Consider the following 21,822-nt stretch of genomic DNA (forward strand, 5'->3'; position numbering starts at 1 on the left):
ATAAGTATTTTCTTTCAAAAATTTAACCTGGGTGTGGATTCATGAGGTCCTCTGTCATCCACGTGCCAGCCAGCTATCTCCCATAGTGCACCCCAGGATGTTTCTAACATTATTTCTGACCCAAATTAATCCTAGAAAATGTTGTGCAAATCCACAGAAACTTCTGAACTATTGAAACATCAACATTGCATATAAATGCATGTCATCCTTGCAAGCACGTGGCTTACTCTTGCAAAACTAAATTGCAAAGTTAAAAATCTGGATATAATTTTAAAGAGCAACTGGGGCAACTTATAGCATATGTTGAATATTTCAGGCTCACTGATCATATAAAAATGCATTTACAATACTGTGCAAGAGTCTGCAACAATATTGCAATATGGTGCAACATTCAGATATATTGATTTTAAAATATAAATTTATTAAGTTTGCCCAAGGATCCTAGAGGAAATATTGTAATTCCTTGGGATGACAAACATAGCTCTAGTTTATAAGCAATATCATCGGATTGAATGGACAATATCTTAGACTATGCGCCTGTGTCTCTAGACTGGGACTTGGCTCAAATGACACACAATAAGGTAAACCAATGAGTTCTGGAATTGTGGCTAGAAAGATCCACATGTATAATTACTGATACTTGGCTCTCAGCTGTAACTGGAACAAACTTGGCTTTCCAACCTAGAGAGGTGGTAAGTGAAAACTGACCTTCTGGAAATAGTTAAAGGAACAGAAAAATATAAAGAGGAAAATCACTTTCTGGTATACGATAGGGGTAGGACTATAATGTATGGAGTATATACTATATGGAGCTGATTCAAAGTGACAGAAGACCTTTGTGAGATTTAAATTTGTCTGGATTTACAGAACTGTACAGTGGTGTGCAATAGCTAGGATGCCCAAAACGGTAGAAATTATATGTATCGCTCTGTGCGGCAGCCACAAAAAACAAAATTTCATGACATATGTGAGTGATGATAAACTTGATTCTGATATGGGTCTCTACTGTGGACTGAGAGTGAGAAGCACCAGAGACATTATGTAATGATCAACAAGCCAATTGTTTGGAATCAAATGACCATGCCTGGTGTCTCAGGGCTGAGTGCGTTTGCACCCACACCACCCCACCCCATTGCCCCGGCACTCATTCTCTGCCACCTGTCCCACACCCCTCCCGCAGCACTCCACCATCACCATTCCCAACATCCTTTGCTCACACCAGACATACAAGCTCGCTCTGCACTCTGCATTGATACTGTGCATTGATACTAGGCATCCTAGCTATATATACGAGCCAAGACTTTTGCACAGTGCTGTACTTTCTTGATGTCACAAGCATAAATTATTTATAAAGCAAAGGTACATACACTGAGCAAAATCAATTCATTGAAATGCCTTTTACTTTATAAGTAACATTTTTGCTCAAGACTTCAATTTACAATGATTTATTTTCCAAAATAGAGAAGAGACAAGTTACAATCCAAAATTACAGTTTAGCGTTACATCTGGGCTACAATTAGGAAGGAAAATTACATTGAAGTGGAACAAACTGATGTGGAATGAATTAGATCAGAACTAACCAGATCAGTTCAGTTTACACCTCTAGCTTCAGACTGGACTGTCAAGAACAACTTATAAAGTGATTTTTAGAACACTGAACAGTACAGCGGAGTACAGGTCCTTTGGTTTGCAAAGTTGTGCTGACTTTTTAACCCCCTACATAACTCTCCATTTTTCCTTTAGCCATGTGTCTAAGAGTCTCATAAATGTCCCTAATGTATTTGCTCTACCACCACACGTGGCAGTGTGTTCCATGCATTCGTCACTCTGTGTAATACATCAACCTCAGACATCCCCCTATACTTCCACCAATCACCTTAAAATTATGCCCTCTGGTATTAGCCACTTCTGCCCTGGAGGAAAGGTGCTCAGTGTCCATTATCTACGCCCCTTATTGTCTTATAGATCTTATCCAGTAATCTCTCTTCCTTTTGTTCCAAAGAGAGAAGCCCTGGCTTGCTCAACATTAGGCATGCTCTCTCATCCAGGCAGCATCCCAGTAAATCTTCTCTCCACCCTCTCTAAAGCTTCCACATCCTTCGTTATTTTGAGACGACTGGAAATGGACATAATATGCCAAGTATGGTCTAACCGGAGTTTTATGGAACTGCAACATAACCTCACGACAGCTGTTGAAATCAATCCTGAAAGCCAACACACCACATACCTTCTTACCAACCCCATCAACTTGTGCAGCAACCATTTTCATGGACCCTACGTACCCTCTATTTCTTCATGCTGTTAAGAATCCAGCCATTAATCTTGTACTCTGCCTTCATGTTTGGCCTTCCAAATTATATCACTTCACACTTCTCTGGATGAACTCCATCTAGCACAGGGGTTCCCATCCTTTCTTATGCCATGGACCAATACCATTAAGCTAGGGGTCTATAGACCCCAGGTTGGGAACCACTGACATCTTATTTCTCAGCCCAACTTTCTATTCAATCAATGTCCCATTGTAACCAATGCCAAATCTCTACACTATCCACACCATCACCCTTTTACTTCTTTATCTAAGTTACTTACGAAAATCAAAGAGCAGGATTCCCAGATCCTATCTCATGAATTTCTAAATAAGCCTACCATGGGGAACCTTATTGAATGCTTTACTAAAATCCATTTAGACAACAACCACTCCACCTTCATCAATTTGTTTTGTCACTTCCTTGAAGTCAATTAGGCTCATGGGGCATGACCTGCCCCTCTCAAAGCACGTTGACTATCCCTAATCAGATTATGCTTCTTCAAATGATCATAAATCCTGTCTTTAAGAATCCTCTCCAATAGTTTGCCCACCACTGATGTAAAACTCACTGGATTCCCAGGATTATGATTTTTGAACAAAGGAATAACATTTGCCACCGTCCAATTTTTGGGTACTACTTCTGTGGTCAGTGAGGATGTGAAGATTATTGCCGAAGGTGCAGCAATCCCCTTGCTTCACAATAATGATTTTGGGTATATCCCGCCCTGCCATGGGGATTTGCCTATCACAATGTTTTCAAAAGTTCCAGCACATCCTCTTTCTTAATGTTAACATGTTCCAGCAAATTATCCATAATCTATGCTAACCTCACATTTGTCAAGATCCTTCTGGTTGGTGAATACTGAAGCAAAGTATTCATTAAGGACCTCCCCTATCGAGGAACATTTCTTCTTTCATCCTTGATCAGTCCTACCCTCACTTCAGTCATCCTCTGTTCTTCATATATGTGGAGAATGCCTTGGGGCTTTCCTTATTCCTACTCACAAAGGCCGCATGTCCCCTTCTACCACTCCCAAGTCCCTTCTTATACTCCTTCCAGGCCATCTTCTAACTCTCAAGTGCCCTGTCTGATCCTTCCTTCCTTCCTAAATCTTAAGTATGCTTCCATCTTCCTCTTAACTAAGTGCTCCATTTCTCTCTCAACCATGGTCCCTTCACCCTCCCATCCTTTCCCTGCATCAAGGGGATAAAACCGTCTACGTCTTCATGCAAGCACTCCCTAAACAATGTCTATTTTTCCATTGTACATTTCCACAAGTACTTCTGTTTCCAATTTATACTCCCAAGTTCTTCCCTTTGAGCATCATAATTTGCCTTTCCCAGATAAATACTTTCTCATACTGTTTGCTCCTATCCCTGTCCAAGGCTATACTAAACATCAAGGAGTCATGGTCACTGCCTCTGAAAACTCACCTGAGAGCTGTTACCTGAACAGTTCATTGCCTAGTACTAGATCCAATGTGGCACTCCTTGAATCAGCCTGTCTACATATTGTACGAGGAATCCTTCCTGGACACACCTAACAAATTCTCTCCCATCTAAACTTTTGACACCGAGGAAGTACCAATCAATATCAGGGAAGCTGAAGTTACCCATGACAACAAACCTATTATTTTTACATCTTCCCATATTCTGGCTACTGCTCTGTTCCTAAATGACTCTGCTGCTATTGGGGGTTCTAGAGAACACTTCGAACAGTGATAGCTCTCTTCCTGTTTCTGACTTCCACCCACCAAACTTTGATTGGAGCTTATGGAACCTCATCCACGGCACAACTTTGCACCATGTTTTTGCAGCAAACCTTTGGGAAGGTTTAATTTTGGGTATAGTCCACATAACGAATTATCAGATTTTCTGCAGGATTTGTTTAAAGAATGCTTGTAGGTGAAGTTATAACTGTAATTATATATTTTTTTCAATTTGTATGAATGACAAGCTGGAATTTATTATTAGTGACAAGAACAAGATTTTGAATACAGGGGATTAGTTCACACACAGGCATTATGTGTAACATTGAAGATGAAAGCACAATTGAATGATGCAATAATGACAGATGGAAATTAGATTTTTCCGACAATCCTGGCAAATCTGGGGAAGGAAATTGGGGACCCTGTTGCCATCTATTTCTGAATTCTCACAATTTTTACTGGCTGATAGCTACATCAAAGAGAAATATTGTCTCATTGGCAGCTTTGAATATGAATGCTGGGCTATCCATCACACGTCATGTTCTCCAAAATGAATTCTACCATGGCCTGTCACAAGAATGGCTAGGAAATGCCATATACTGTATTTAAAAATAGGGCTTAATGTAGGCAAATAAAAATATAACTAATAAGGTGACCTGAAGACCAGAAGGTTTGCTAAGGTTGGAAGTGCATTTACAGTGAGCAATCCAGAAAAAATATAGGATGGAAGATCTTGGAATTGTGTATGGCCAAAATTAGAAACTTAAGAACGGACAAGAATTGCATCTATAAGTGCCATTCAAAAACAGAGCCTTAATGTCCTACTTAGAAAGAATTCAAACTCAGAATATACTGCTCAAAAGATTTAAGTGTAATCTATCAAATTTTGCTGGAAGTGTACAATCTAACTCACACACACCTTGATGAAAACATTCAAAGATCAAATCTGTAGCACTTACTTTGCTGTATGACTAATCCACAGTCCGGGTCCTGGGCTACCTGAAGCAAGATCTCTTCTACATCTCTATTTTTTCCCGGTTGATCTACCAAACGAGTGATTTCTTGCTGAAGCGTTCTGGGCAACGCCATTAATAGGTTGAATTGACCTTCTGGACTTTTATCAAGCTTAAAAATGAAAACCATCAAATAGCAATGGTCAAATCCAGGTTTTATATCAACTAATGTAGGTAATATTGCATAGAATCTACTTGCAACTCTGGTATCATACCTCTAATTTACCCAAATGTTGCTTGTAAACCACTTGAGGGCACTCCTGTAAAATGTTATTGTAGAGTCTTTGGAAATTTTCCATGTTTGCACTGACAATATTCATTACTTTTGATCTGTCTTCTCCAATAATCATTCTAAAATCACCTGATTAAAAAGAAATTAACAGCACAATGACCAAGGGTTCACATCAGTTCAATTTGTACATTTTCTCTACTGAAGCATTTGCATTTTGTGATCACAATCTCAAAGCATTTTATTAAAATAAAATTCCCATATAATTCATAGTGATTGCAAATGGGAGGATGACATTAGATGTGATTGAAAGTTTCTCTGAAAAAGAGTGAGTGAAGCAAAGAACAAGCTCATTTATCAAAGGGGGGGGGGAGATTGAAAAACAATGTCAAAGGACTAAATTGTTTTGGAAAGTACACATGACTGTCCTCCAATAAGTGAAAAGCAAAAGCAAAATGCACATACTGTAAATCTGCAGTAAATAGAAATAATTGATACAAAAATCCAGCAGTTCAGGCAGCATATGTAGAGAGAGAAAAAGTTAACATTTCAGTTCTAATGAAAGGTCATCATACTGAAACGTTAATTTGGTTTCTCTCCTGAAGCTGCTTTATGTACAAGTATTTCAGACATTTTCTGTTTTATTTGAATGCACCGCTAAGATTCAGTTTCTCCTCAGCTAATTGAAATCATCACATACCATAGTAGGAAAGTCCAGCGATACGAACGTAGAGTTCCTCCTCAGTGAATGATTCTGGCAGCATGAGAAAGGCTGCTGTTACTGCACTTTTCAGATTTCTAGCTAATGCAGCTTGCAATTTGCCATTCTCATCTTGGATTAAAATTTTCACCTACAATTGAACAGAAATTTCAGTAATACCATGCTGTCTGTGGCTTTCAGAATATGGAGCATTAGAACATGGACCTACTATACATGGATCAAGGCAGCTGCGTATTAATTTGACTACAGGAAATAGGAGTCCTGAACACAACTGGACCAATTGGCAGCATGGTAGCATAGTGGTCAGCACAACACTTTCCAGTACAGGCAACCCAGGTTCAATTCCCACCGCTGCTTGTAAGGAGTTTGTATATTCTCCCCATGATGGCATGGATTTCCTCTGGTCTCCTCTCACAATCCAAAAATGTACCAGTTTGTAGGGCAATTGGTCATTGTAAATTGTCCTGTGATTAGGTTAGCATTCAAAAAAATTTGGGGGAATTGAAGGGCAGGAAAGGCCTACTTTGCATTGTATCTAAATAAATAAACAGTTCCTGTGTATAAACATCACTGTAGAAAGGCACGGATAAGAAATAAAATAGTTTAAGATTTTAGGACAAAAGATTAGATAGTTTAATTTTAAGAGATACTTTTACTATAATTGCATGCATTTCATTGACCTTTTTTTCCCCAATGAGTCATTAGAAAAAAAATTAGCCTTAAAGGCAGCTATGTATATTCGAATTGGAAGCTGAAATTTGAACCACAGATCAATTCACCTGGTTCCAACACTCAAATTGATATATAAAGAAACAGAAAACCTACAACACAGTACAGGCCTTCAGCCCTCAAAATTGTGCTGAACATGTCCCTACCTTAGAAATTACTAGGGTTACCCATAGCCTTTTACTTTTCTAAGCTCCACTGACCTATCCAAAAGTCTCTTAAAAGACCCTATTGTATCCGCCTCCACCACTGTTGCCGGCAGCCCATTCCACGCACTCACCACTCTCTGCATAAAAACCTTACCCCTGACATCTCCTCTGTACCTATTCCCAAGCACCTTAAACCTGTGTCCTCTTGTGGCAACCATTTCAGCCCTGGGAAAATGACTATCCACACAATTAATGCCTCTCATAATCTTATACTTAGAATAACATTTTTTCTTTTTAATAAGAGAAATGTCACTGATATTTTGGTGAAATGCTTGCAGCAATTATTTTCTGAATGATTTATTTAAACTTCTGTGATTATCATGCTACAGTTTTACAAAATACTGGCTTAGCTGCACTTGAAGAATTGTAGACAGTTTTGGTCAGCAAACCAAGGATGTGATTAAGGAAAAGAGGATGCAGATTCACAAGAACATTGTCTGGAGTGGAGGGCTTGACTTATAAGGAAACATTGGATAGGTTAAGTCTGTTCTACTTGATGCAAAGGGGGCTGAGAAGTGATATGACAGTGGGATAGAAAATTCTGTGAGGCACAGATAGATAGGATACAAAGGCAGAGACTGCTTCCCATGGCAGGGGTGTCTAAAATTAGAGGGCATAGGCTAAAACTAAGAGGTTTAAAAAAGATCTGAGGGATAAAATTTTCCATACAAAGAGTACCTAGTGTCTTGAATGAGCTGCCAGAGGGGGTGTTGGAGGCAGGAACCACTAGTAAGAGAGATCTAGACAGGTATGGAATTAATGTAGGCGAGAGGGATTAGTACAGGTAGGCATGACAGCAGGCATAGGTATGCTGGGTCAAAGGCCTGTTTCCACTTTATACAACTCTATAGCTCTTCAAAGCACACCACAGGTTTCATAACAAGCACAACAGAACAAGAAGACCACAAGTATTCATTTTATTGAAACAACCATAGTTCTGTGCATGCTTTATTCCTATTATGGTTCACAACATCATTAGTGCAGAACACTGAATTATTTCTCTAACATCATTGTGAAAGCACAGTTGAAGAAGGTCTGACTACTACTTTCTTGAAGCAAATTGGAAAAGATAATAAATGCAACCTTTCCTGTGTCCCCTTGTTACAAAAAAGCTGTTAGCAATAGCAATACATCAGATCTAATGTAAAATGTGATGAAATATTGTCTATCAAATGAATACATCTGTTCATAGCAGTACTCCATAGCTACCTAGGAACTTCAAATAAAGTAGGGTAATACATATCAGAATTGCAGAATGTCAGTAAGTAAATATGGAAATTTAGCATAATACAATATTATCAAGGACTGTGTCATTTTCTTCGTCCAAATACATTTACCTAATCAAGTTAGCTTGAAGGGAGCATCTCAAGTTGCAAAATCTTATTTTCTCCCCAACTCATTTTAGGAAGCTAACAACATAAAACAAACATTCTCTATTAAGCTCCAATTGCTTGGCTGAATTTAATACAATTACTTTTTATTTGTGTTGCTCAGCTGAACTTGTCCCAAAAAGAGAGATTTCCTAATGAATCCAACATAGGTGAATGAACCAGAAATGAAATGAACTAGCTTAGGATAGAATCTGAGAATAAACTTGACCAATGTCATGGTAACAGATTGGAATAAAGTTGATTTTGAAAGGCTGAAAACAGAATTGGAAAATTGGACATCAGTGCTGTCAAATAATGAAGTAGAAAAGCACAGGCAACATTTTAAAGAAGTGTACAACAAAGCTGGGGTGAGGGAGCTACTAAAAATTTTTGAATGAGATACCAAAAATGAACATAGATTAAAAATAACCAACGAGAATAAAGAAAAAGGTCATGGACTAAGTCTGTGGATAGAGACAAGGAAGTGAAATCATACCACCAACTTGGAAGGTACAAAAAAATGATGCTGATCAAGAACATGAAATTAGTGAAGTTCTATGGAGCAAAGGAAAAGAATATTAGGATGGGAATTATGACATGGCCAGTCTGAATTACACACATGACAAAACTGCCAGAGGGATTAGTAATGATCAAGACATAACATCAGATGATTAAATAAGAAATGATTAGGGAGTGATTATTCACAGCGGTAGATGGGAACCAAAGTATCAGAAGGATCAGTGTTGAAACCAGTGTTGCCTACAGTTTACAAGAATCTTATCAGATATACAAAGTCACATATAACTTAAAAGGTATTCTTTTCATTTGAGAGTGACCCAGTTAATACCTTTACATTTTGAAAGATTTTGAGTGTGCTTCCATTCAAACAGGGCACCCAGTTAGAAAGCAAACACGAGGAAATATCAAACACATCTCTCCCATTTCCCGCACATCTGCCCTCACCCCTTTCGCCCGCCACCCCACTCGGGATAGGGTTCCCCTTGTCCTCACCTACCACCCCACCTGCCTCCAGGTCCAACATATAATTCTCCATTACTTCCGCCACCTCCAACGGGATCCCACTACCAAGCACATCTTTCCCTCTCCCCCTCTTTCTGCTTTCCGCAGGGATCGCTCCCTACGCAACCCCCCTTGTCCACTCGTCCCCCCCCCCATCCCTTCCCACCGATCTCCCTCCTGGTACTTATCCTTGTAAGTGGAACAAGTGCTACATCTCCCCTTATACTTCCTCCCTCATCACCATTCAGGGCCCCAGACAGTCCTTCCAGGTGAGGCATCACTTCACCTGTGAGTCGGCTGGTGTGGTATACTGCGTCCAGTGCTCCCGGTGTGGCCTTTTATATATTGGTGAGACCCGACACAGACTGATAGACCATTTCACTGAACACCTACGCTCAGTCTGCCAGAGAAAGCAGGATCTCCCAGTGGCCACACATTTTAATTCCACTTCCCATTCCCATTCTGATATGTCTATCCATGGCCTCCTCTACTGTCAAAAATGAATCCAAACTCAGGTTGGAGGAACAACACCTTATATACCGGCTGGGTATCCTCCAAACTGATGGCATGAACATTGACTTCTCTAAATTCCGTTAATGCCCCTCCTCCCCTTCTTACCCCATCCCTGACATATTTAGTTGTCTGCCTGTTCTCCATCTCCCTCTGGTGCTTCCGTTCCCCCCCCCCAACCTTTCTCCCGAGGCCTCCCTTTCCCTTCTCCAGCTCTGTATCACTTTCGCCAATCACCTTTCCAGCTCTTAGCTTCATCCCACCCCCTCCGGTCTTCTCCTATCATTTTGCACTTTTCCCTCCCCCACTACTTTCAAATCTCTTACTATCTTTCCATTCAGTTAGTCCTGATGAAGGGTCTCGGCCCGAAACGTCGACAGTGCTTCTCCTTATAGATACTACCTCGCCTGCTGTGTTCCACCAGCATTTTGTGCATGTTGTTTGAATATCCAGTTGGAAACCCTTTTACCCAATAGGACATGTTACTACACTTGTTTGAATCAAATTGTATGGGTATATTTAAGAAGCTTAGCTCCCTGCTCTACTCACTTTACTGTGATGCTAAGTATAGCTCCAATGCCATATTTAAGTTTGCTGATGACACCACTGTTGTGGGCTGAATCATAGGTAGTGATGAATCACCACACAGTAAAGAGATCTGGCTGAATGGTGCTACAACACCAACCTCTCACTCAAATCAGCAAAATCAAAGTACTTGTTATTGCATATATGAGGAGGAAACCTGAGTTCCATGAGCCAGTCCTCATTAGAGATCAGAGGTGGAGAGAGTCAGGAACTTTAAATTCCTTGGCATTATCATTTCAGATCTGCCCCCGGTCCAAAATGTAACTGCCATTGCAAAGAAGGCACAGCAGCATCTCTACTTTCTTAGAAATTTGTGTAGATTTGACGTGTCATCAAAAACTTTAACAAATTTCTATAAATGTGTGGTGGAAAGTACATTGACTGGTTGCAACACAGTCTGGTATGGGAACACCAATGCCCTTGAATGAAAGAAAAGCTACAAAAAGTAGTGGATACAGCTTAGTCTATCATAGGTAAAGCCCTCTCCAAAACTGGGCATATTTACAAGGAGCGTTGTCACAGGAAAGCAACATCCTCTATCAAGGAACCCAACCACCAGGCCATGCTCTCTTCTCACTGCTGCCATCAGAAAGAAGAAGCCTCAATTCCTACACCACCAGGTTCAGGAACAGTATTACCCTTCAATCATCAAGCTCTTGAAATAGAGAACTCACACCAACACTGAACTGACTCCAGATGCTATGACCTAGCTTTTAAGGACTCTAAAACTCATGTTCTTGATATTTATTGCTTACTTATTCATTAGTTGCTTTTTCTTTGTATTTGTACAGTTTGTTGTTTTTTCACAGATTGTTTGTCTCTCTCTGCCATGTGTGGCTTTTCATTGATTCTATTCTGCTTCTTTCTATTTACTATGAATGCCCACAGGAAAATGAATCTCAGGGTTGTATATGGTGAAATACATACACTTTGACAATAAATTTACTTTGAACTTTGAAGCCAGACTCCTCAAATTTATTTAATTCAATGATTACTTTGAACCTTATTTGTTGTTTCTTACATTAAAAAACAGCTGTGTGCCAATGTTCAAAATATTCATCAGGTAAAGTCAAGATCTTTGTCATGAGCATAATTAATTCCATCTTAAATTCTCCTCAGTCTCTCGTCAACACCCCAGATTCTAGTACTCAACTACAAAGTATGGGTCATTTGCAGTGGCCAATTAACCTACCAGCTTGTATATCTTCTGAATGTGTGAAGAAAGCAGAGCATTAGAGGAACCCATGCAGTCAGAAAGAACATGCACACTCCACACAGGCAACACCCAAAGTCAGGACTGAACCCAGGTCACTGGTTTTTTGAGAGAGCAGCTCTATCTGAGTCACAGTGCCACATGTTAGAAGCTTGAACAGTGGCCAGTCAGAGTTTGGAGGTGAAAGTAAAGTGTCCTCACCCAGGTCAAGGAGAGTGTTTTAAAAATCAATGCTTCATAGCTGTTTTTCTCATTGCTTGAATAGCTGCCAATCAGAGTTCTGGATTCACTAGCAAGGTCAAATAAAAATAAGGAAGGCGCAAGAAGAGCAGCCATTGTTGGAGTGGGGCAGTGTTAGAGTGGGGAGCCTTTTGGCTTTAGCTCAACAGGCTTGGGTGACATAAGCACCTAGGAAGCCTTTTCTTACTTGTTCGTCATCTGTAAGTGAATACTCAGGGCAAAAAGAATGACTCTAGAGGCTACATTTTGTTCTTTGTGTGAAATGTGGGAATCCAGGGAGACCTCCAGCCTCCTGGATAACCACATCTGCATCAGGTGCACTGAGCTGCAGCTCCTCAGAGGACGCGCTAAGGAACTGGAGTTGCAACTCAATGACCTTCAGCTCGTGAGGGAATCTGAGGAGATGATATATAGGAGCTACAGGGAGGTATTCACTCCAAGGATGCAGAAGGCAGGTAAATGGGTGACTGTCTGGCAAGGAAAGAGAAATAAGCAGCTGATGCAGAGCACCCCCGAGGCCATTCCCCACAATAACAAGTATATCATTTTGAATACTGTCGGGAGTGAGGAAGCTAATAAGGTGGGAACAAATGGCTTCCCAAAATCAAGCACAAGCACTCATTGCAACTTCAATGTTGTTTCAACACAATCAACATTCCAATTAGATTCTCTATTCAAACCTGTTACAGTCATAAACTTACAGGTTTGTGTAGTCTTCCAGCAATATATAAATTTTTCCAATGAAGAAGATCTTCAATCAGAGTTCCTGTACTGATAACACCGTATTTGATTATCTGGAAGGAAAACGAAAAGAGTAGGAGAAAATAATACTAGCAGGTTATTACATACTGGTCTTGTTATTTATAGTTCCCTCTGTTACCATAACCTCTCACACATCTTCAGGTACTACACTTATTAAAGATTCAGATAAATAGATTATGTACAGCTTCAGTACTAATACTTTAAAATTTAGGTATTAGGAATTTGTTGTTAAATTTTTAATAATCTTTTAAATGGCTGTTACATCATAGCTCCTTTTTACTGTAATTTATTTAAGATATATATTGCTGTGACAATCTGCACAGCAACAACAAATTCCAATTGAATGTGTGAAGTAAATATATGCTTGATAGCACAGCACTTGATTCTTTTCTGTGATCAATCATCTCTTGTATACCTTACAAGGAATAATTTGATTTAGAATCACTCCGTACAAATGTTTTATAATTTTAGAAGAGAAATTAGTTTTCCATCTTGAAGTGAATGTTCTAAAATAAATTTATAAACTAATTATAATAGCAGCATTGATCCACAGCATGCTTGCAAAAGAGCAAACCTCTACTTACATTGTGTCTTTTACAACTTTAGAATGTCTCAAAACACTTTACAGTCAATGAAGCAATTTTGAATTATCACAGTTAAAATGCAGGAAATACAACAGCCAATTTGCACAAATACACATAGTTAAGTGATAACGAAATAACAATCTGTTCCAGTAACAATGAATGAAGAATGAATGTTGGCCAGGATACAGAACCTTAGAAAATATATCACACAGAAGACATCTTCACTGCCTATCAAAATCACTTGGTCTGTCGCACAGCAAGTCATGGATTTTCAAGCACATTTTCAACATGTGGAGGATGTTTAACTCTACCACCCTTTCAAGTTGCAGGTTCAAGACCCCTGTCACCAGTATTTCCCTTGGGATCAATAAAGTACCGGTATGTCTGTCTGTCAGTATTCTTAAAGTTTCAGCATAATTTTCCTGTTCTTCTTCAAAACAGTGTCATGAAATCCTTATTATTATCCAAGAAATGGCCCATTCAAAAAGGAATCTCCAATAGTGAAGCATGCTTTTAACTACTGCACTGAAATGTCAATGACGATTTTTGAACTTCAAGTCTCTGAGGTGGAGACTGGTTCACAACCACCTCTAACAGGCAAGCCAACAACTAACCACTCCACAACTGATATGCTTACAAAAATAATGATCATTTTCCTGTTTTAACTGTATTTGTTAATTACCTTATTAATGATGTGCTAGCTGGTTCAATGTGGAATTGTCAGTAATTAATATCCTCTATCACACTTTAAATAATTTATTAAAAGGATCTAATTTGGAAGTAGGCAAAATGAAAGTCAATGTTTCCTCCTCTTAGCGGTTAATGAAACAGTACAACAGTACAATTTCAACATGAAATGCACATTTATAATCACCGGCACCTTACACCAATACCAGATACAGAACAACACATTTCATGTTAACCTCACTTACCCTGTCATCACACGGTACCAACGTATTGTAGTATATTCCAGCTCCATAATTATTCTGCATTTTACTAATATACCTTGGTCCAAAAAACCTCAAAAAAGAATAATGCCGTGGATTTTTCATAATATTCATTGTATGCCAAGTGATTGGATCATCAACAGCAAAAACAAAGTCCAGCACATTATTCTAAAAGAGAGAAAGGCAATAATATTTTTTAGAAAATAAATGAATCTGTTATGTACAATTTGTATTATTTAATTCATAATTAAGGAACAATGAAGGAATCAGCTGTCACTGGTCTATCAAAAGAGCAAAGGAAACTCCGGTAATAATATCCAAGTGATTTAATGTGTGTATACTGCCCCAGGACCCACACACTTGTTCAATCTTTCTCCTTTGTAAAAAAAAACACCTCATTATCCGTGAGCTGAATGGTTATAAATCTTCACTAAATACTATTAAACCACAGACATACAAATCATTGGAAAAAGATACCCACTTTATATAAAGATGAGACACATTACAAATGAATCAAAGGTCATGAACATGTTCAATGAAAATATCTGTGGGCAAGAGGTCACTATACTCACCATAAATTTTAATAATCTTTTTCCACATCTGAACATACCCTGTTTTACACTTGCAATCCACTGGACAGTGAAGAAAGCACATCAGAAGGCAAAAGAAATTTGTCATGTCACTAATGACACTTACCAATTTTTTTTATAGATGTGCCATAGGAAGTGTGCTGTCCAAATATATTATAGCTTAGTATCACAACTAGTCTGATCAAGATGGCAAGAAATTGCAGACTTGTGAATACAGCCAAGTCCAACACACAGATTTGTGAATGCAGCCCAGTCATCACATAGACTTGTAAATGCTGCCCTGTCCATCACACCAAATAGTTTCCATTCCAGTGACTACATCTGCACTCCCTGCAGCCTCAGGAAAGCAGCCAACATAATCAGGGACCCCGCCCACCATGGCCTTTCTCACTTCTCCCCTCTGCTATTGAATAGAAGCACGTATCACAAGTCTTAAGGACAGCATCTATGCAACTGTGATTGGACATGAATATTAACACCTCTTACACGTTGAAAGGTGAACTCTTGATCTTTCATTTTGCCTTGTTCTGGCCTTTTGAGTTTATTTGTCTGCCTGCACGACACTCTCCTCATAACTTCAATACTATGCATTGCTTTTTCTTTTTACCACTTCAGTGTATTTGTGTACAGCATGATCTGACTGGCACACAGAGATACATTTTTTCCACAATACCTTTGTGTACACGTGATAATACGCCAATACTAATCTAACTTACATTAAACCCAAAGTGGTTAATTTCTGTTCATATACTGTAGATATTGCCTAACAACATTAATCTCAGCAATAATGTACTCAAAGTATTCATATGCATAACCATGGAAACACTGCTGACTTTTCAGTGACAAAGGGGAATTCCCCAAATTAGTTACTCTAGTTGTGCTGCTTCAGCAGGACACAAGGGTAACAAAATGTATTTGTTTACATAAACAAGCCTCTAACTTGCTTGTGGACTGCAAGATATTATGCATTAACCTCAGTAAGTAATAATAAACCTCCCATAAGTCATAAGCCCCACGGGTGATGGGGTGGAGATACATCTCTACCCAAGGAAGTGTAAGACACTCCTTCCCTCTGCTGGCCTGCAGGTCAACCTTGGGAAAGGTGTAGCATCTGTTTAGCCCCCTGATCAGGGTCATGTGAACTCAGGGAGCAGGTGGTGGATGGTTATATGAGGAACTGATGCACATCACAGGTCCTGGTTATGCGACCACTGACACCTGGCAGATATTTTCTGAAGAGTATTGATAATGGCTGGGGTCACCCATCTTATGAAGACACTGTCCAGAAGCAAGCCACTTTGTAGAAACATTTGCCAAGAACAATCGTGGTCATGGATAGATCATGATTGCCCATGTCATACAGCGCGGCAGAAGATGATGATGGAAAGTCTGTATTCCCTGTACTTCAACTGGAAAAAAAACTGATTTACTTTGTGAAAGCGAAAAGGTGATCCAAAATACCCTTCAGATGAAGATATAGTTACCATAGAAACCATGCAAAGAAAGTACCCGAATTTCTATAAGAATATTTCACAACACACTTCAGGGCATATTTTATATACATGTCAAGTACAGTGAATATATGTACATCTCGAAGTATGCATCATAGTGCTACCACTTTAGTTTGTACTCCATCAAACTTTGCAGATCAACTGCTCAATCAGTTATAGTTTACAGCACAACAGCTAAAAACAAGGGAACTTTAGTAACGGTTAAATAAGCCATTACGATGCTCAGTAGTAAGCTGTCTTGCATTAATGCCTGTTACCGACCTTGTTATAGTCAATCAATGCTGCAGAATTCTTCGGCTTGTTAGGATCTTATCAAGCAACTGTAAGTTCACGACAATGCACTAAAACTCCATTCACAGTATCACATCTGTATACATCTTACATAACAAATTTTGATGTTTTAGAATTTTTAAAAAGAGAATGGAGAACAATAGTGTTCAGTGGAAATTCCTGACAGGTCAATGACACGGTCATACCGCTGGTTTAGCCATGGCGGCATGTAAGTGTAGTAGTTAGCACAAGACTTTACAGTACCAGCAACCCAAGTTCAATTCCCACTGCTGTCTGGAAAGAGTTTGTATGTTCTCCCAATGACCACATTAGTTTCCTCTGGGTGCTGCAGTTTCCTCCTGCAGCCCAAAGACGTACCGGTTAGTAGGTGAATTGGTCATTGTAAATTGTCCCATGATTAGGCTAGGGTTAAATCAAGGGATTGCTGGGCTGTGCAGCTTGAAGGGCCAGAAGGGCCTATTCCACACTGTATCTCAATAAAAAAATACAATGAAATTGATGGGAAGTATCTTACATCAGATCCATTAGTGTGTTCACTTAATACACGGAAAACCTACAGCATAATACAGGCCCTTCTGCCCACAAAGCTGTGCCGAACATGTCCCTACCTTAGAACTACCTAACCTTTACCCTCAGCCCTCTATTTTTCTAAGTTCCATGTAGCCATCCAGGAGTCTCTTAAAAGACCCTATTGTTTCTGCCTCCATCACCGCCGCCGGCAGCCCATTCCACGCACTCATCACACTCTGATTAAAAACTTACCCCTGACATCTCCTCTGCACCTACTTAAAGCACCCCAAAACTATGTCTTCTCGTGCTAGCCATTTCAGCCTGGGGAAAAGCCTCTGACTATCCACATGATCAATAGCTCTCAATATCTTGTATACCTCTATCAGGTCACTTCTCATCTTCCATCGCTCCAAGGAAAAAAGGCCGAGTTCACTCAACCTGTTCTCGTAAGACATGCTCCCCAATCCAGGCAACGTCCTTGTAAATCTCCTCTGCACCGTCTCTATGGTTTCCATGCCCTTCCTGTAGTGAGGTGACCAGAACTGAGCACAGTACTCCAAGTGGGGTCTGACCAGGGTCCTATATAGCTACAACATTACCTCTTAGCAGGCATCTGTATAGAAAATATATAGGGGGAAAATAAACCTTTTGCAATATTATTGACCCTAATCAGCAACCAAGTAAATCAAACTCGCTGTGACCGGTGATCAGAACTATAAATGATGGTGAATTTAGAAATGTCATATAGAACTGATGGAACATTAGTATTAACCTAACTAAATACAACATAAAAGCAACAATTCAGTTAATAAATGACCAAGATGCATGGAAGGTAAATTTGTTAAAAGGAAATTGTTTGTCTTCTGTTATGGCAAAATGATGAACACCTCTGTAGGCTCTTCAATAGCAAGTCCTTGAAATAGAGCAATATTTGTTCTCCTGAATATCTTAACCTGCTGGATATAGCCATTACCTAATTGCTTGTTGAAAAGAAAATTAGTAAATAGACAGTAGGTGCAGGAGTAGGCCATTTGGTCCCTCGAGCCAGCACCGCCATTCAATGTGATCATGGCTGATCATCCACAATCAGTACCCCGTTCCTGCCTTCTCCCCATATCCCATGACTCCACTATCTTTAAGAGCTCTATCTAACTCTTTCTTGAAAACATCCAGAGAATGGGCCTCCACTGCCTTCTGAGGCAGAGCATTCCAGAGATCCACAACTCTCTGGGTGAAAAAGTTTTTCCTGAACTCCATTCTAAATGGCCTACCCCTTATTCTTAAACTGTGGCCTCTGGTTCTAGACTCCCCCAACATCAGGAACATGTTTCCTGCCTCTAGCGTGTCCAATCCCTTAATAATCTTTTGCGTTTCAATCAGATCTCCTCTCATCCTTCTAAATTCCAGTGTATACAAGCCCAGTCGCTCCAATCTTGCAACATATGACAGTCCCGCCATCCCGGGAATTAACCTCGTGAACCTACGCTGCACTCCTTCAATAGCAAGAATGTCCTTCCTCATATTTGGAGACCAAATCTGAACACAATACTCATAGAATATCATACAATAGTCATAGAATCACAGAAAAGTACAGCACAGAAACAGGCCTTTTATCCCATCTATTCCATGCTGAACTGCCTACTCCCATTAAACTGCACCAGGACCATAGCCCTCCATACCACGACCATCACGTATCCATCTGGACTTCTCTTAATCACTGAAATTGAGCTTGTGTGAACCACTTGTGCCAGCAGCTTGTTCCACACTGGCACAAGCCTGAGTGAATTAGTTTCCCCTCATGCTCCCCTTAAACTTTTATCCTTTCACCCTTAACCCATGACATCTAGTTGTAGTCCCACCTAGCCTCAGTGGAAAAAGCCAGTTTGCACAAAAGCTATTGCTAATTTGGGTGGAGAAATGGCAAATGGAGCGTAATCCATACAAGTAAGCGACAACATGTCTTGTGAGAACAAAAACAAGGGGAAGTATACAGTTAATGGCAGTACCCACCAAAACATTGATGTACCAGGATTTTGAGATTCAAATCTCTAACTCCCCAAAAGTGGCAACATTAGTATGGTGGTAAAGAAAGCATTTGTTATGCTTGCCTTAAATGAGGTGGGACATCAATTGTTCTCCAACTAGGAAGTCAAGTTGTAGTTATCTGAACTTTAGTTAGGCCAAACTTGGAGAAATGTGTAGTTTTGATTACCACATTAGTGGAAGGGTATGGAGGCCCTGGAGAGAATGCAGAAGAATTTTATCAGTTTGTGGAGAGACTGAACAATCTAGGATTGTTTCTGCTAGAGCATTAGTCTGAGAGAAATAAGTAGGCCAGACAGTCTCTTTTTTCCTCTATGGAGGAAATGGCAAATACTGGAGGCGAGAGGGGGAAGTTTAAAGCATATCTGTGAGGCTTTTTAAAAAAAAACAGAGAAAGGAAGGTTCCTGGAATGCACTGACCTTAGAAGCAGATGCTTGCACAGGGAGGTAATACAGATATGTGGACCATGTTCAGGTAGATGGTATTAACTTAAACAGCCAAAGAATTTATATTCCTGTGTACTGTTCTAACTAACGACACAAAACATTTTGATATAGCAAGAAATCCTACCAGAAACTCTTTGGGAGTTGCTCTACTCCCAGAAATTGATTTTTAAAAACTCCCAATTAATAATAATAAATGATAATGAAGTAAAAGATTAGATGATGAGATTAAGGGATGTTGCTATCAAAAACATGCTGCCAGTGGACTGTTAACAAGAGATACTTCTCTCTCACTCCACACAAGGTCTTACTTATGCTTGGTCTCTCATTGATCTATCATTTAAACTTATTGACTCCATTTCAGTAGCAGGGCCTCATTCTTACTGGATCTACATTTCCCCTGCAAAGTGTCAGAAAGAGGGCGTATCCCCCCCCCCCCCCCATTGACTTATTTATGTGACATTCACATAACTAACATGGCATGATTGCTAGATGTCACTCACTGCCTTTAAAGTTTTGATGAGTTGTGTTCAGGAACCACTGCAGATTCTACACTGATGCTTTCACAATATTTTTGGTCAGGAAGTTTTAGGTATTAGACCTAGCAACAATGAAGTGTGATGCATTTGAAGTTAGGATAGTGTTGTGGGTTGAAGTGATACAGCAAGTAATCATGTCCTGTCATCCCTTTCGTTTTAAATGACAAAGGATATCAATTCAGTAGGTGCAGGAGAAATTGCCTTGGTGAGTTTCCAGTTCATTTTGTAGCTGGTTCACATTACAGCCACAGTGCACCAGTGATGGAGAAGACAAGTACTTAGGGTAGAAGGTGAAGTGTTAATCATATGGACTTCAAGCCTGGCTGGTGTCAAGTCTCTCGGATTGCACTGATCCATTTCAGAGCACAGGCAACCACAATTTGATAGAGAAATATTACAAGTGGTGACCAAAAAGGTAAGCTCCAAGGAATAGCCAAGGTGAGGAAAGAGGGAGGGGCTGATAAACTTTCAAAATGAGGGCCAAGTCAATATCCATTAATCAGACCTTTAATTGCAAAGATGAGCAGAATTAGAGGAACGCTGATATAAATCAGGGTTGTTGAAGAGATACTTGTAAAGAAAAAGAGCACCAAAATCAAGAGATTTGCAAAGATAAGCATATTAATTAATAGACCAGTTCATGTAAATAGGCAGGGGGATGATGGGCATAGAAACTCATGAAGATTAATATTAAATTTTAGAGACTTCTAAGTTAGATGGGAAAGATTGGAGTTGTTCTTCAAAAAAAAGTTGAAAAGAGATTTAGAGGTATACAAGATCATGATAGGTTGAAACAGTGTAAACAGGGAAATGGGTTCAAAAGGACGGGGATGCAGGTTTGAAACAATGTGTCATAGGTATGGTGGTGGGGAGAAGTTATCCTTTATACACAGTAAGTGGTGCTCAAGTGCAATTCTCTGCCCGCAAGGCTAGTAGCAACAGTGAAGCAGATCTTTCAGAAAGGAAAAGAACTTGCTTCATGCAGGTCTCGATGCGCTGAGCGGCCTCTTCTATGTCAGCAATTCAAGGAATGCACACCCATTGAGCCTAGTAAGTTTGCAAGACATGCTCACAACTTGATGTACATAAAGTCAGTCATCAATCATATCCCTATCTCTCGACGGAGCCTGGGGTGAATACTGGCTTGTTCTCGGAATCACTTTCTCAGCATCACTTCAGCATGTAAATTTGATGTACATAGATCCTTTGACAGAGCAGGGTCCCCTGGAGCCCACATCGGGGAGCCAGGACACAGGTCCCCAGCCCACCCCGCTCTCCCTCACTTACACTGGGTGCCGGCTGCCCAGCTTGCCCAAAGAGGCCGGAGCCATAGGCGAAGGCCAGACTCAGGTCCCGAGGGAAGTGTGCCAGGATCCTTCTCATCAGCCCACTGTTACTCTGCAGCACTGGCAACGACATGTCTGCCAGTCCCCGCCGCCGCCAACGACCCGCCCCGATTCCAAATCCCGGCGTAGAATCACGGAAGGTGGCGGCGCAGGGACGCGCTTCGCTGCCGCAACCCGGAGCACCGCTCCTGCGAGCCCCTGCTGGCCGGAGGAGCGAACTGCAAGCGGTGCAGGGGCTGACTGGTCAAAGTACAGTACTCCGTCAACGTCTGCGTTCATCTATTCTCCGTCTCAAAGTGACTTGTGTGAATGTGTGAGCGTCTATTTAGGTACCTGCATCTGTATGAATGGGGCTGTGAATGCAACCGAATATTTGTGTATGCGTCTTCCTGCATTTATCAA

The 21,822-nt window shown here is 40.2% G+C and overlaps 1 protein-coding gene across 3 annotated transcripts in view; it reads right to left on the bottom strand.

Moving 5' to 3' along the window:
* tamm41 (TAM41 mitochondrial translocator assembly and maintenance homolog) overlaps positions 1–21,606 on the bottom strand; it is a 38,521-nt gene extending 16,915 nt beyond the window's left edge. For all 3 annotated transcript variants that reach the window (XR_009506760.1, XM_059944067.1, XM_059944066.1), the window contains exons 1-6: positions 21,362–21,606; positions 14,132–14,314; positions 12,555–12,647; positions 5,960–6,110; positions 5,246–5,391; positions 4,977–5,142 (exon numbers count right to left, since the gene is read on the bottom strand). Coding sequence is in view for 2 of the 3 variants with exons in the window: in XM_059944067.1 (XP_059800050.1) it covers positions 4,977–5,142; positions 5,246–5,391; positions 5,960–6,110; positions 12,555–12,647; positions 14,132–14,314; positions 21,362–21,493 (871 nt within the window). In the remaining variant the exon portion in view is untranslated. The remainder of the gene's footprint in view (positions 1–4,976; positions 5,143–5,245; positions 5,392–5,959; positions 6,111–12,554; positions 12,648–14,131; positions 14,315–21,361) is intronic.
* Positions 21,607–21,822: the final 216 nt, after the last annotated feature.

Source organism: Hypanus sabinus, chromosome 19 (assembly GCF_030144855.1).
Source record: "Hypanus sabinus isolate sHypSab1 chromosome 19, sHypSab1.hap1, whole genome shotgun sequence".
Classification (NCBI taxonomy): domain Eukaryota; kingdom Metazoa; phylum Chordata; class Chondrichthyes; order Myliobatiformes; family Dasyatidae; genus Hypanus; species Hypanus sabinus.